Consider the following 16,998-nt stretch of genomic DNA (forward strand, 5'->3'; position numbering starts at 1 on the left):
AACTACAGAGAGAGCACGACAAGACAGAGAGAAAAAAAAGAAGCTGAAAGAAGGAAACTTTTCAACACTGAACCCCTCAGACCGGCCTGCAGGAGTGACCAGGAACAACGTAGAGTTTCTGAGAGTCAGGATACTGCAATGAAGTGTGTGTGTGTGTGTGTGTGTGTATCTGTCTGTGTCCGATTGTGTACATGTGGTCTGAGTGTGTGTGTATCTGTGTCTGTGTTTGTGAGTGAGTGTGCCTGTCTGTGTGTGCATGTCCTCCGTGCATGTGTTTGTCTGTGAATTTGTGTATAGTGTGTGTGCATGAGCACAGATTAAATCTAGTGATCTACCTCTCTGTTGAACACTTTTGAATATTCTAAAGCTACTGACAATGAGGAATTCAGACTGGGGTGACTTGGTCCATTCAGGTTATGAGGAGTCTGTTGATATCTATCTCAGTGGGACTTGGCCAGTTGGGAGTGGCAAAAGGATCTGATGAAGGATGTGTTGGGTGTTTAATAGTGAGCGATGTCCGGGCATTAAACTTCACAAATATGTCCAAAGTCAGTTGGGAGCTTTCCACAAAGAGCACAACTCCCAACACTTTGAAAAACCACCTGAGTGGGGAGAGGGTGGGGGAGGGTCCTGTTCAAGCATGAAAAGTGCAGGGTCAGGAAAGGCCTGGTATTTATTGCTGTTGGGTGGTAATAAATAGCTGCACTCTGTTTGTTAAAATATAACCTGGGAAAGAACAATGAGCACCTTAGCTGAATGCTTCAGTTTAAGCCGAGGAAATAGGATCCAGTTATTTTTATTTTTATCACAAAATGGATGTCTCCAAAATCTGAAAAGCTTTGCGTGTTTTGATTCAAGAGTAATGCGACCAACTGAACGGGAAATGTCTGTAAATCAGCACCACACAATTTCCATTCTTACTTTGTGCAAATTACTTGTGCTCTTATATTAAGTGAAAGCTAAACTAAAGTGGCTGAGTCTGCTGTAGGGTTTCACAGTGGCTGAACCATTTCCACTAGAGTGAGCTAAGAAATTAACTTGAGATTCTGAACAGAGAGTGTTGTGCGTGCTTAACACCACAATGCCTGATCAGCATACAAGTATGCGGTTTTCTCTGACTGCCACAGCCCTCAGTGACAGTGCATTCCACAGATTCACCACTCTCTGGCTGAAGAAATCTCTCCTCATCTCAGTTCTAAAAGGTCATCCCTTCTCTCTGAGACTGTGCCCTTGGGTCCTTGTCTCCCCTACTAGTGGAAACATCCTCTCCATATCCACTTTAGCCAGGCCCCTCAGTATTCTGTAAGTTTCAATGAAATCTCTGCTCATCCTTCTAAACTCCATCGAGTACAGACACCGTGTTCTCAACCGCTCCTTATATGACATTATGAGTTGGTGTTTTGAGCCCAGTGGCCCTTCTTCAGGACTGATAGTAGCTAGGAAACAGTGGTATTTTTGGTGATGACAGGGTGTGGTTGGCAAAGGGAATGAGTGGATAGGTGGAGACGAGCTCAGGGAGAGGAAAAACAATTAGGCATTCAAAGGGATTGTTGATAGTTAGCCAGGGAAGAAGTGAAGTAAGATCAATGATAATGAAGACCATGAGTAGGTAGCCATGGTTTGGCTGAGCTAAAAAGCAACCCATTTTTTAACAGGACCTAGGGTTGGGTAATAGACATGGAGGGAGATGTTTATATACAAAATGGTCATCAGTATCAATGCCACCACCTCCCCACTGATATCAATTCAGAAGAAGAGTCATTGGACTTGAGTCATTAACTGTGTTTTCTCTCCACAGATGCTGCCAGACCTGCTGAATTTCTCCAGCAATTTCAGTTTTTATTTAGAATCATAGAGTCATAGAGATGTACAGCACGGAAACAGACCCTTCAGTCTGACCAGATATCCTAACCCGGCCCATATCCCTCCAAACCCTGCCTATTCATATACCCATCTAGATGCCTTTTGAATGTTGTAATTGTAACAACCTCAACCACTTCCTCTGGCAGCTCATTCCATCACACACCACCCTCTGCATGAAAAAGTTGCCCCTTAAGTCTCCAGTTTTTGTTTTATTTAAGAGATTATTACTGGGATGAGCAGAAATGCCTTCACCCAAAGAGCAGTGAGCCTTTGGAATTCTCTGCCACAGAAAGCAGTTCAGACCAGACCATTGAATGTTTTCAAGAAGGAGTTAGATATAGTTTTTAGATTTAAAGAGAACAAAGGGCATGGGGAAAATGTTGGAACAGAGGACAGAGTTGGATGATCAGACATGATCAGATTGAATGGTGGAACTGGCCTGAAGGGCTGAATCTTCGAGGAGAAAGTGAGGACTGCAGATGCTGGAGATTAGAGCTGAAAATGTGTTGCTGGAAAAGCGCAGCAGGTCAGGCAGCATCCAAGGAACAGGAGAATCAACGTTTCAGGACAATTCCTGAAGAAGGGCTCATGCCCTAAACATCGATTTTCCTGCTCCTTGGATGCTGCGTGACCTGCTGCGCTTTTCCAGCAACACATTTTCAGCTCTGAAGGGCTGAATGGCCTACTCCTGCTCCTATTTGCTGTTTCTATGTTTAGGTTTGGGGGGGGGAGGGGGAGGAGAAGGGGGTGTGAACCCAAACCCAGCTGTCTTCCTGTCCCCACTAGAATTGGGGTCTGGTCAGGATGTCACACGGTCAGTTTTTCCAAAGTTAGAGATCCTTCAGTGGCCAGTACATCAGCACATTGGGGCCCCATCTCACAGTTAGCAGGATCATCCAAGCTGAAGGTGGGACCCATTGCCCTGTGGACAGCCAGGACTGATGGAGCTTCCCAGCTCCAGGTAGGGGTTGGGAGGAGTCTCCATCTCAAAGGCCATCAACCAAACATTGACGGGCAGAGCAGTCTTAAAGGACCTGCAGCTACGTTTTATTTTCCCAATTTGTTTTATTTTTATTCATTCATGGGACACAGGCTTCTCTGGCTGGGCCCAGCATTTATTGCCCATCCCCAGTTGCCCCTTGAGAAGGCGGGGACGAGCTTCCTTCTTGAATCGCTGCAGCCCATGTGCTGTAGGTGGACCCACAATGCCCTTAGGGAGGGAATTCCAGCATTCTGACCCAAAGAGTAAATGAAGAGTGATATATTTCCAAGGCAGGATGGTGAGCACAAAACTCCAGGCAATGTCTTAGAGAGGGCGGTGAAGAGAATGGTACAGAGACAAGAGAATTTGGTTATCATAGAAGGCCCATTATCTCTCTGTTGTGTCTCAGAAAGACCGTGTTACATTGGGAGGCTGCAAAACTGATGTTATAATTCTTGGGGTGGAAAAGGTTAGCAGGAGAGTTGGCAGGAGATGTTTGAAATCATGTTCAGTTTAGAATGAATAAATAAGGAGAAGCTTTCTGATGGAAACAGGGTTGCTAACTTGAGGGTGTATTTAAAATTATTGGCGAAAGAACCGGAGGTGACATGAGGAGAGAAAAAAAGAGGCACCGTGACTGATTCGAATCTGGAGTGCATTGTGAAATGATGTGGAAGCAGGGACAATCAAAACTCACAAAAGGGAATTAGATAAATGCTTGAACGGGAGCAGACTGGAGAGAAAGAGCAGGGGGCTTGGGACTAATTGCATTGAGCTTTCAAAAAGCTGTCATCAGCACAATGGGCTGAATGGTCTCCTCCTGTGCTGAATTGTTCCATGGTTCTATCATTCATGACTTCCAATTATTTCAACCACTCTCTGTACCGGTAGGGATCCACCTGAGTATTGAACAGATTAGTTTTTTTTTTGTCTCCAGGCACGACCTGCATTTAAAAGAACAAAGACTTTAATTGGAGGCAGTGTTAAGGTTTGAGCTTGCCCCCTTTGACCTTTAAAGCAGTCCTCATGAAAGCACTGTCACAAACCTTGTTCAGTCATTTTCCCCAGCTCGCCCAAACGCAGAGTGGAAGACTCTGTAACACTGCTACATGACTGGAAGACCTGACCTTGTTTTCACTTGTGATCTCAGAGGGCCTAACCTCAACGTTTGCCACCTCCAGTTTGAATAATTCCTGGAGGTTTCATTGCACAACTACTGTCTCCAAGCACAGCACACAGCCAGTGGTTAGCACAGCTGCCTTACAGCACCAAGGACCTGGATGCAGTCCCACACTCGGGTGACTGTCTGTGTGGCGTTTGCACATTCTCCCTGTGTCTGCGTGGGTTTCCTTTGGATGCTCCAGTTTCCTCCCACAGTCCAAAGATTAGATGGTTTGGCCATGGGAAATGCAGGGTTACAGGGATAGAGAATGGGGTGGGTCTGGGTGAGATGCTTTTCGGAGGGTTGGTATGGACTTGTTGGGCTGAATGAAAGTACTTGACATGACTTTTCTCCCGTCAGTATCTGGGAGTTTAATCTTTAAATGCTGAGCTGTCTGGTACTCTGAGATTTAAGAGTCCTGTCCTTGTTGTTACGGCCCTGTGTCTGTCTTTACACCCAGCCCTTCATCGTTGTACCATTTCTGCACTCATTGAACTCTGGCCTGTTAGGGTCAACCAAGCTGAGTAAGCCCATCACCTGGCAATTATACTCCAGCCAGCTCAGCCCTAGGTGGGAGCACCATCAGATATAGGAACAGAAGTAGGCCATTCAGCCCATCGAGTTTGATCTGCTACCAAAAGAGAAAATGCTGGAAAATCTCAGCAGGTCTGGCAGCATCTGTAAGGAGAGAAAAGAGCTGACGTTTTGAGTCTAACTGACTCTTTGTCAAAGAGTTTGATCTGCTGTTCAATTAGGGCATGGCTGATCTGATAATGTTCAACTCCACCTTCCTGCCTTTTCCCTATAACCCTTGATTCCCTTCCTGACTAAAAGTCTGTCCATCTCAGCCTTGGCTATATTTACTGACCCAGCCTTGACAGCCCTCTGTGGTAAAGAACTCTGCAGATTCTCTCTCCTCTGAGAGAAGAAATGTTTTCTTATCTTCTCAATGGGCACCCCCTTATATGACATAATGATCATGTGACTGAACAGGGAATTCAGAGTCTCAAGGTAATGCACTGGGGTAATAGGTTTGAATCCCATCAAGAATTTGGTGAAATTTGAAATCAGTTAAATCTGAAATGGATTAATATAGTTTAATGGTGACCTTTGAGTAAAATAACCCACCTGGTTCACTAGGGAAGGAAATCTGCCATCTTTACCCGATCTGGCCTACACGTGACTCCAGACCCACAGCAATGGGTCTTAACTGCCCTCCGGATTGATGGAGGCAGTCACTCAGTTCAAAGGTGATTGGTGGGAGGGCAGCAAATGCTAACTGTGTCAGTGACTCCCTATGAAAGTATTTCTTAAAGTCTCTGGAAGTTCCCCTTGCCCCAGCTAAATAACCATCACTCTGATCTCCTTGGGACCATTCCTGTAAAGCTTTCTGTGGTTTATTTAAAATGGTTGGAATGTTTACTATTGCGAACAGCACTTTCAAATGTTTTCTTTATACGAACATAACACTGCTGTTCAGACCCACGTGTGTGCAGTGACCTCCTGGATTGGGAAAAAAGCTTTCAGATATCCAGCTGTCCATTCAAAAAGTGAGGATGCTCATTTTCCCCAGAGCTATAGCTCAGCAATGTTACCCAGTGACTCACTGGGTCCTGAAGAAAAGGAAAATCCTGGATTTGATCCCAGATTTATTTCGCTCCTTCCCCAAAGGTGCTGACTCATGTTGGCTGTCATCCCATGCCTCATTAACGTAGCTATTCTTTCTTCACAGTATGGCCACAACAGTAGCTTTTATACCCAGTGAGAGAAAGATGTCATTTATTTATTTCCCAATGTCTATTTTCCTCCAGCCCTCCCACTCTCTGCATTCATCCAGGACTGGCCTCCTGCCCAACCCTAATTTTAAACTCTCCACCCTTGGTGTCTCCAGCTCAAATAATTCTATCTTTTACAATCCCTTTTCTCTCTGTCTCTCTCTCTCTCATCTCTTTGTCTGAGCTTGGTTCCTGTCCTTATTTCCTTCAATTGTTGAAAGTAATTTTCCTTATTAAGCCTCATGCAAAAATACAAACTAATTAAATGTAATCAGAGGTGCAAGACAAATGCAGATTGTTGTTCGTGATGTAGAGTATATACTCAACTATAGTCAGTAACAAAGACACAGACCATTGAACAGCAAGCTGTCCAGACTCCGATAAAAAACACTTGAGACCCTTCAGTCCTGATGGCTGGGAGTAATTTGTTGCTGTCGAGTCTAGGCGTGGGATGAAGTGCAGAACAAAATTGAGGAGGAGGGAGGAAATTGAACCTATTGGGTTGGGCACGATGAACGTACCTGGGTTAAAGAACTCTCTGTTACAGAAAAAGCTTACCTGTTGCTCCTTCTTAGAACGAAATGATTTTTGGTATTGGTGTGAGAGTTGATGAACATGTTTGTGAAAGAGATAGAAGCATTTTTAGATTTTAAAGGCTTCAAGCGGAAATGGGGATAAAACAGGAATATATAGATTGACAGAGTTGTATTGATTAGGCCGAATACCTGCTACGGGACTGGCGGTGGAATTCTAATCCTCTTCAAAATACTAGCCGTCAGATCTTACCCAACGCTGTGAAATCTGAATGCAGTATATTCTGCAAGAGTTGCCTCTTTAAGTTGGTCTGTAGGAATCGAGGAAGGAAGTGAACACAGGTTTCCATGCGCCTGTGGGTTCTTCCTTTAACATGGCACAGTCAGGATTGCTATAGGCTGTTCAACTGCAACGAGATTTATGGATAACCAGCTTCTGATGGCGCTTAAAGGATTTCATTAGCCATTGTGAAGGAAATGACCACGTGGAAACTCCCACTCAGCTGTGAAATTTAATTCAGCCACCGATGTAGCAAAGTATTGAGTTTAGACCGAGAAAATGAATAAAATCAATAAACTGTTCCCTTATAAGTGTCTTATCATCCCTTGACACAGTGTGAATACTGGGAGCAGGATTTGCATATCTGTCACAGACTGTGCCTCCTGACTGGAGTTTTGTGAAAATTTTCACCGACCTGTGAAAATAATCCCATCTAACCTACACCATTCCATTATTATCCATATGTGTGTCCAAAGCCCATTTAAATGCCCTTAACGTCAGCAAGTCTACCACTGTTGCCGGCAGGCAGCTGCATGCCACTACTAATCTCTGAGTAAACAAACTACCCCTGATATCGATCCTAAATCTATCACCCCTCAATTTAAAGCTATGTCCTTTCATGTTAGCCTTCACCATCTGAGGAAAAAGGCTCTCACTGTCCACCCTATCTAACCCACTGATTATCTTATATGTCTTGATTAAGTCACCTCTCAACCTTCTTCTCTCCAACGAAACCAGCCTCAGTTCCCTCAGCCTTTCCCTGTAAGATCTTCCTTCCATACCAGGCAACATCCTAGTAAATCTCCTCTGAACCCTTTCCAAAGTTCCACATCCTTCCTATAATGCAGTGACAAGAGCTGTATGCAATACTCCAAGTGCGGCCTTACCAGTGTCTTGTACAGCTGAAGCATGACCGCGTGGCTCTGAAACTCAATCCCCTACCAATAAACGCAAACACACTATGTGCCTTTTTAACAACCCTATCAACCTGGATGGCAACTTTTAAGGATTTATGCAGCTAGACACTGAGATCACTCTGTTCATCTACGCTGCCAAGAATTTTATCAATAGCCTAGTACTCTGCATTCCTGTTATTTCTTCTGAAATGAACTACCTCACACTTTTGGATGTAGGTTTGCTCGCTGAGCTGGAAGGTTCATTTTCAGACATTTCATCACCATACTATGTAACATCTTCAGTGAGCCTCCAAATGAAGCACAGCTGGTGATTCCTGCTTTCTATTTATATGTCTGGGTTTCTTTGTGTTGGTGATGCCATTTCCTGCGGTGATGTCATTTCCTGTTCTTTTTCTCAGGGGGTGGTAAATGGGGTCCAAGTCAATGTGTTTGTTTCTTGATAGTATTACCAGGATTGTCCCGACTCCCCTTCTAAAACAAGGGAACAACATTTGTTACCCTCCAGTCTTCTGGCACTACTCCTGTCAACAATGGTGACATAAAGATCAAGTTTTTAAGGTTCAGTCTGCAGAATGATAGTGCCTTTACTTTTAAATTCATTGTCTTACATCTCTGAAGATTGGAGCATTTCTTCAAAGCGTATCATGGCGCAGTGGTTCCTATCCTGTTCTCATCCCTTAAAACAATGCTCCAATCTGTGGAGACTGACTACTGGACCTTGTTTTGCTGAGTTTTATGAGATGAGAAACAGCCACCACTTGCTCTTGAGGAGGATCTGGGGATGTTTTTTGGCCTGAAAGGGCCTTGGAACAGGATTTCTGTGAATGGTGATGTCTGGGTAAATGACCAAAACTCTGGTACAGGAGGCTGAGAAAGAAGTTGAGAGGTTTTGAGAACAACTCTCAGAGCCTAGGGTTCAGATAGTGGAAAGCTGTGACTCCATTGGGGAAGACGTTAAGGTTGGTGGGTGGAGAGAGGTTTCTGTGAAGCACTTGGACTTTAGTAGCATTGAATCATACAGAAGAACAACAGGTTGTTTCAGTCTGCTCTTAACAAAATCTGCTGTAGATCCCCATTGATGCCACTTACCAGCATTTTTCCATAATCTTGAAAGAGGAGTGCGTATTAGGAGGGTTGTAGGGCTATAGATGGTTACTGCGATAGGAACAGTGTGAGTCCAGTGAACATGAAGATGAGAATTTCAATATCAGTGCTTTACTGGATGAGGAGCCAGTGTCTATCAGAGGACTGACAGCGGAACAATAATCCAGTTAGAGTGCAGCATCTTGGATTTACAGTGATGGGGGGAGATTGTGACTGCTTCTAGAAGGGTGACAGAACTACCCAGGCTGTACGTGAGTGTTGGGGGTGAGGAGGCAGGATTAGGGTAGAAGTTGTGGGGGATGAGGGATGCAGAGAGGGTGGGGAATGTTGGTAATGATAGTGGGAGGTTAGATCCCTCTGGGCCTTTACCATTCCCCGTGTCTCATCCCCCACAGGACAGCAAGGGGATTCGGGATGGGGACTGGGCCTCAAGATAGGAAGCTGGGAATGCGGCTCCATCTGTCCTGGCTGTCCACAAGGTGACTGGTCCTACCTTCAGCTCAGGTGATCCTGCTAACAGTGAGATAGGACCCTGACGTGGTGATGAACTGGCCAGGAGGACCTCCATTGGTGAAAAAGCTGATCATGTGACATCCTGACCAGAACCCAGTTCTAGTGGAGACAGGAAGGCTACAGGGTTTGGGTTCACACCCCCTCCTCCCCACCTAAACATAGAAACAGAAAATAAAAGCAGGAGTCGGCCACTTAGCCCTTCGAGCCTGCTCCACCATTCACTACGATCATGGCTGATCATCCAGACAGTAACCTGTTCATCAGAGATGGAGCTTTGGTTATGTGGATAGTTTGGGGTGTTCTCCAGAAGGTAAAGAAGCTTGAAAGACACGGTTGATCAGGAGAAACCAATTTCACAATTCTGATGGACACTTCACATGGAGGAAGTTTCCCTCAGCAATTGGATAGAGTCAGAGGCGCACAGTCTGAGCGTGTGGGGGAGATAGATTTAATTGGAGCTCTCAAAACAAAAAAGAGTTGTATTAACAATACAAAAGGTGAAAAAGATAGGACAGGGAAAGGTTGGAGGTGTGGGATGGGACTAGGTAATTTATGGTTGTAGAGGGTTTGCACTTACTCCCTTTGTCAAACAGCCCCCTCCTGCTTTGTTCTGTGAGAAGCAAATACAAGGTTTGCAAAAGATTTCTTACTCAGCGAATAGTTAGGGTCTGGAATGCACTGCCGGCAAATATGGGGAAAGCCGGCCCCCTTCCTCATGCGGTCTCGGTCCAGGTCATTACAAAGGGATCAAGAGTGGGGCAGTGTGGGTGTTTAACATGTTCTTCGTTTGTGTCCACTCTGTTTTTATTCTCCTCTTCTTCCCATCCTCTCCCATTTTCTCATCACTCTGAAGATGCTATCTCATTGTTCTGGTGTAGATTCAAATAACGAGCTCCCTTACTATGACCATGTTCTCATCTGTAAACGCGTGAGCTTTGCCAGTGAACGTTAACCAGCTGAAAGAGTGTGGTCAAGGTTATAGTGTTGCCCGTTCTGATGGACATATTACTGAAGGTTACATCAGTAATTCCCTGAACCCCAATCACTCTGCTCAGTTAAACAGTCTCTTACTCTCCTATGTCCTTTTCTTTTGGTCAGGTATTCTTTGGAGCGGGATCTAAGAGATGAAACTCCAGAACTATCCTGGAGAGTAGAAGCCTCAGCGAGCTGAGATGATGAAGGGGAGAGAAGGAAGCAATGAAAGGCCTCACCTGTGTCTGCACCGTTACATAACTCAGGGAGGTTCAAACTAGATCAACTTTATTTGATGTTGGTCCCAACATAGACATCTCCAATTTGCATAGCCCCAAATTACACAACCCCAAATTAGATCACCCCACATTATACAGCTGCAAATTACACAACCCCAAATTTTGCAGCAACCAATTTAGATACTGTAGACCAAAATTGTACAGCTCTAATCACACTATCCATAATTATTTCCAGCAACACATTTCCAGCTCTGATCTCCAGCATCTGCAGACCTCACTTTCTCCTATCCATAATTACACGCTCACTAATTGCGCACTCCCTAATTGCACGTCCTCAGATTGCATAACCCCAGATTACACTGCACCTAATTACAAAATCCCTACTTATACACCTTCAACATTCAAATTACCTCACCCCAATGTAAAGTTAAACACTAATTGTTACAAAATCATGTTAGAATATCTCTGTTAGTGTTGAAAACTGAATTTAAACAGAATATTTTACATACCGAGAACAAAAATCCAAAGATGTGCAGGTGAGGTGAATTGGCCATGCTAAATTGCCCATAATGCTATGTGCATCAGTCAGAGGGAAATGGGTCTGGGTAGGTTACTCTTCGGAGGGTCGGTGTGGACTTGTTGGGCCAAAGGGCCTGTTTCCACACTGTAGGGAATCTAATCTAATCTAATCATCACCACAGCAGTTCTTCCATAATACTCGTGAAATGGTTAATATTATTTCAAACTATAGACCGATGAGCCTATCATTGGTGGTGGGCAAGTTGTTGGAGGGAATCCGGAGGGACAGGATTTACATGTATTTGGAAAGACAAGGACTCATTAGGGATAGTTAGATGGTTTTGTACGTGGGAAAGTATGACACACAAACTTGGTTGAACAAGAAACAAATTGGATTGATGAGGGCAGAGAGGTAGACATGATCTGTATGGACTTCAGTAAGGCGTTCAACAAGGTTCCCCATGGGAGACTGGTTAGCAAAGTTACATCTCATGGAATACAGGGAGATCTAGCCATTTGGATACAGAACTGGTTTGACAGTAGAAGACAGACGGTGGTGGTGGAGGGTTGTTTTTCAGACTGGAGGCCTGTGACCAGTGGAGTGCCACAAGGTTCAGTGCTGGGTTCACTACTTTTCTTCATTTACATAAATGATTTGGATGCGACTATAGGAGGTATAGTTAGTAAGTTTGCAGATAGCACCAAAATTGGAGGTGTAGTGACAGCAAAGAAGGTTACCTCAGAGTACAACAGGATCCTGATCAGATGGGCTGAGGAGTGGCACATGGAGTTTAGTTCCGATAAATGCGAGGTGCTGCATTTTGGAAAGGCAAATCAGAGCAGGACTTACACACTTAATGGTAATGTCCTGGGGAGTGTTGCTGAACAAAGGGAGTGCAGGTTCATAGCTCCTTGAAAGTGGAGTCACAGGTAGATAGGATAGTGAAGAAGGCGTTTGGTATGCTTTCCTTTATTGGTCAGAGTATTGAGTACAGGAGTTGGGAGGTCATGTTGCGGCTGTACATGACATTGGTTAGACCACTGTTGGAATGTTACATGCAATGCTGGTCTCCTTCCTATCGGAAAGATGTTGTGAAACTTGAAAGGGTTCAGAAAAGATTTACAAGGATGCTGCCAGGGTTGGAGGATTTGAGCTATAGGGAGAGGCTGGACAGGCTGGGATTGTTTACCCTGGAGCGTCGGAGGCTGAGGGGTGACCTTACAGAGGTTTCTAAAATCTTGATGGACATGGATAGGATAAATAGACAAGGTCTTTTCCCTGGGGTGGGAGAGTCCAGAACTAGATGGTATAGGTTTAGGGTGAGAGGGGAAAGATATAAAAGGGACTTAAGGGCAACGTTTTCACACAGAGGCTGGTATGTGTATGGTATGAGCTGCCAGAGGAAGTGGTGGAGGCTGGTACACTTGCAACATTTAAAAGGCATCTGGATGGGTATATGAATAGGAAGGGTTTAGAGGGCTATGGGCCAAGTGCTGGCAAATGGGACTAGAGGTTAGGATATCTGGCTGGTATGGATATGTTGGACTGAAAGGTCTGTTTCTGTGCTGTACATCTCTATGGTTCTAATTGCCTAGCTCAACCACGTGAAAAGTGGAGAGAAAGAAGTTGCATTTATATAGAGCCTTAATGATCTCAAGACGAAACACTTTCAGGCCAATGAAATGGCTGTGAAGTGTAGTTACTGTGAGAGAGTAGGCTGCTGGTAGCTATGGCAGGTAGCCCAAGGAGCTGAGATAAAGTCACCATAGTCCGAGTCTCTCATTAGAAAGCACTGACTGGTGAGTTTAACCTGAGGGACACCAGGTTTCAAGCGAGGGGTGAGATTGACAAAGTGGGACCTTCACATTGTCTTCAGTCAGTACAGAAATTGAGCCAAGGTGTTACCCTGCATTACAAGTCAGCCACCCAGCCAACTTAACCACAAAGAGTAAAGTGATAATGATGAGATAATTTTCTTAATGGTGTTGGGCAAGATATGAGGGGCAGCTCTTTGCTTTGGTTTCTTGTAATAATGGGATCCTTTCTGTCCCCCTGAGACAGTCGAAGTGACTGTTGACATACCACCGCCTGCAGAAAGCAGGGGGTAAGAAGGGCAATTATAAACTCTGGGGTTGAGTTGCAGAAGCAGCCAAAGCTGGTGCTGAATGTAATTCCTTCCAAATCAACATCAGTCATTTCACCCACAGGAGGTAAGGATGTTCCTGACTACAAGTGAAGTCTGACTGAAGGAAACGGAAAATAACTAACACAGACGGAGCGACTCAGGGGGATTCGAGAGATTGACGATCTAAAGGAATCGTTGAAATCAAGAGGAGAATGGAAACCCAATTAAAGAGGCTGATGGGAAAGTGAGGGTCCTCTTGTTCTGGCAGCTTTTCAAGGATTGATGATTCTGCTAAAGTGACCAGAATTCACGACTGCTGAGTAATGCTAAATATTAATAGAACAAAACTGAGTCTACAGGCCATTCAGGCTAACTGGTCAATGTTGGTGTTGGTGCTCTCCATGAGCTGCTTCCCACACAACTTCATTCAACACCATCAACACACCTTCAGTTCCATTCCCCCTCTTTGTGCTAATCTAGCTTCTCATTGAATGTATCAGCACTATTCACCTGTGGGAGTGAGCTCCACATTCTCAACACTCTCTGGGCAAAGACATTCCTCCTGAGATCCCATTGGATTTACTGGTGAAATTTGTCGTCTCTCTCCTCCACTCATCTCCCCCCCGCCCCCCCCCCAAGTGGAACCATCTTTTATACACCTGGCAAAGAGATGAGCCTATGCCAAGTATGTCCATCTGAACCTGCTCCGTCTTGATTCCTTTTACCTTTATCTTTGATGCTCCAACAGGGACTGATCTCTCCATCTGCAACCTCAGAAGGTGATGGTGTCATCGTGTTTAAGCTACCTTCAGTCATCTCCAATGTTGTGTTCTGTTTGTCACGACTTTATTTCTCATGCCCCATCCTCTTCAAAAGCTACGGATTACAAACTGGGGAACAGTCCCAAAAGTTCGAGTGGAAGTTTGTAAATCCCTACCCCCCGCCTGCAGGCCACTCAATATTGTTAACATAATGGACTGCAATTGTTATCATGGATACACACATGCTTCTCCATCTGAGGATGGACGTTCTGAAGGAACAGCTATCAAAAGCAGGAATTGTATCTGTTTTACTTCTTCTCTCCAGTTCCAAAGTTAAATGATCATTCTGTTATGTTACCTTGATGTCAACTTTGCTAATTTGACATTGTTTTGGGTCATGTTGTACAGTAACCTAACTGGCTGGTAGCCCTGCATTGTTTTCAGTTGTTTCTTCTCAATGTAAGTTGGGTCCTATTATCATGATTATAGGCATAGGGTGACAGATTTGTGTTCAACACTGGGGGTTGGGTTTCAAAGAAGGACAGTCAGATGCTGTCAAACCCAATGGCAGAATTTCAGGGAAAGATCTTCACAAGATTTGGCTGTTTGCCCAGTGTTGCCTTTTAAGTGCAGAGAGCCTGGGTACATTGCAGTTCACTGTCCCCCAACATTCGTGTTCTCTGCACAAATACGTACCGTCACGGATTTTGAAAAGTCAGGTAAACAGGGTGAGTGGTGACTCCCTCCTGTTCACTTACTCACCAACCAGGGAATCGAAGAACCACTCCCATTGTGGGTTGACCAACCAGACCCATTGTGCATCCTTGGCTGCATCAACGAAACATAGCTCTGCCCTTGTGTTCACAGGCTTTCCACCAGGAACAACTTCACATGCCCAGCGAATAAACCCCTGATGCTTAATCAGGAGCTGGGTCTACAAGTGAGATACCTCTCCAATTCTTCTTCCTGATCTAAGATGTTCCTTAAATCTGACTTTGGTTAATACCTCCTTATCTCTCAAATTTTATCTATAATGCTGTGAAGTGCCTTGGGATGATTTCCTGTACTGAAGGCACTACATAAATCCAAGTTTTCGACTGTGATGGGCCTCAAACTAGGGGTGTTGAACATTTGAGGATGTGCTGACACTGTTAGCTGTTACATATTTCGGGTGGTTGACTGGACAGGGAGAATGTTATGAGCAGCACTTTCTGTTTGAAATGCTCGTGTTTGATTTCTCACTCAAATAAAAAGCGACAGATGAAATCATGCAATTTGCTTTGAGTTAGTTTATTTTAAAGCACAGTTGAAGAGTTATGCCTTAATCAGTTGGACATGCTGAATGGATAAAAGCCAATCCTGAGCCAAAGATGTGGAAGCTGATGGAAGAGACCAGTAACACTGGCTGATTCTTCAAAATTCATCAATGTAGGTGTGGCTTTATCTCCAATAATGTTTTTCCTCCTGATACAGCAACGCTTACACGTCTCCCACAACATAATTTACAGAAAGTGAACATTATACTCTTGAAGATTCCAGTAGACATTTATTACAAGTAACTTTTATGTACAAACATTTCATTCCTCAGGCACAGAAGTGTTTGGGCCAATTGGGTACAACAGAGGAGCCTGCTCCCAGTAAAGTGTCATGTTTCACGTGTCCTGAGGTAAGGTGGAGTGTGAGATGTTTACACACCTGCAAGAATGCAATGATGAAATCACAAGCAGCACCCTCAAAGACATCATAAGAAATATATCTTGCAATAAATGTATCGAGTAGTCATGGAGACAGAGATGAGGAAGTAGTTGCTGTGATGGAGACCACAGTAAACCTTTCCCCATTTGTTATGTTACAGTGAGTTTCCTGTCACTGCTGTGGGTTGAGTATCCAGCAGCAGCTCTCCTCATGTCAATCATTTCCACCCAAACCCCACTGCCTTCTGACTGATTCTTGCTGGGCATTGGCTACAAAGTCATCAGGTGCCTTTCAGGACATCAAAGGGATTACCCGCCCTGTTCAGGCTGAGGCAATCTGCAAGCTATTTGGCTGTGGAGACCATCACAATTGTGCCAATGTTGCAGCATTACTTCCTGGAGAGTGGGGACCCTTGGCTGATCTTATCTTCACTCTCTGCCCTAAGATTATGAGGATTATTGCTGGATCCTTGCTCCTGCCTCTGATAAAACCATTTGATTCTTGACCATGGGGATTGAAGTTGTGCCATGGTCTGGGGCTTCAGCAGAGTCTGGTCTCCCTTTTGTGCTGCAGCCACTGGAGATGTTAACTGCTTTGGTATAAAGCGCAGAAACTAGGAGCAGGAGTAGGCCATTCAGCCCTTCCAGCCTGGTCCACCATCACTATGATCATGGCTGATCATCCAACTCAGTCCCCTTTTTCTGCTTTCACCTCATGCCCTTTGATCCTTTAGCCTCAAGAATTATACCTAACTTCTTCTGGAAAAGATTTGCATTACACTTTCCATGATCTCTATATTGCAGAGCACGCTGAAGTCACTTTGAGGCGTTGTAACGTTGGTCGGCAATGTTGCTGCCAACTAGTGCACAGCAAATTCCCACAGGGGATGGTAGGCGGTGGTTCTGAGTAATGTACACAAAACTATGACAGGTTTAGGCAGGGTAGATCGTTAGAATCCCTTCCCTGTGTCTAAGACCACAGGGTGTAAGCTTATGGTGAGGAGCAAATGGTTCAGATGAGATCTGAGAAAAATGTTTTTCACCCAGAGGGTGGTAGAAATATGGAACGTGCTGCCTGAGAGGGTGGTGGAGGCAGGTAATCCTGCGACATTTAAGAAGCATCTGGATGGACACTTAAAATGCCAGGGCACAGTAGGGTATGGACCAAGTGTAGGTAAATGGGATTGGAGTAGTTTGGCAATTGTTGATTGGCATAGACATGATATTGCTATGTTGTAAGAATATCTAATTTTGACTATGACAAGCAGTGGGATGATGCTGCCTAGATGATGTGTTGTTAATGACTATGGTTTAGGCGTTAATAATTACTGAGGGTACCCAGCAGATCTCTCCTGTTTCTTGAATTATTGGCAGTTGGGTCTTTTAACATCTAGTTAAAGGGGCAGTCGCAATTTCTTCAATCTCTAACCTATTGCTGAAGTTTCCTATTCCCAGAACCATTCTTGTAAATCATTTCTGCTGTCTCTCCGATGCATTCGTATCTTTCCTGCAACGAGGTGCCCAGAACTGTATTCAATACTCTGACTGAGGCCTGACA

The 16,998-nt window shown here is 44.5% G+C and overlaps 1 protein-coding gene across 6 annotated transcripts in view; it reads left to right on the forward strand.

The window, feature by feature from the left end:
- Nucleotides 1-16,998, forward strand: part of LOC122556417 (protocadherin-1-like) — a 370,067-nt gene that overhangs the window by 28,199 nt on the left and 324,870 nt on the right. The window contains exon 3 of one of the 6 annotated variants that reach the window (XM_087995079.1): nucleotides 13,068-15,027. The exons of the other annotated variants lie outside the window; for them this stretch is intronic. Coding sequence (XP_087851205.1) covers nucleotides 13,068-13,103 — 36 coding nt within the window. The 3' untranslated portion in view covers nucleotides 13,104-15,027. Of the gene's footprint in view, nucleotides 1-13,067; nucleotides 15,028-16,998 lie in introns of those variants that run through there. 6 annotated transcript variants of the gene reach the window in all.

Source organism: Chiloscyllium plagiosum, unplaced genomic scaffold (assembly GCF_037043375.1).
Source record: "Chiloscyllium plagiosum isolate Xiang-an unplaced genomic scaffold, Cpla_swu_hap1 HiC_scaffold_16, whole genome shotgun sequence".
In the NCBI taxonomy this organism is placed as follows: domain Eukaryota; kingdom Metazoa; phylum Chordata; class Chondrichthyes; order Orectolobiformes; family Hemiscylliidae; genus Chiloscyllium; species Chiloscyllium plagiosum.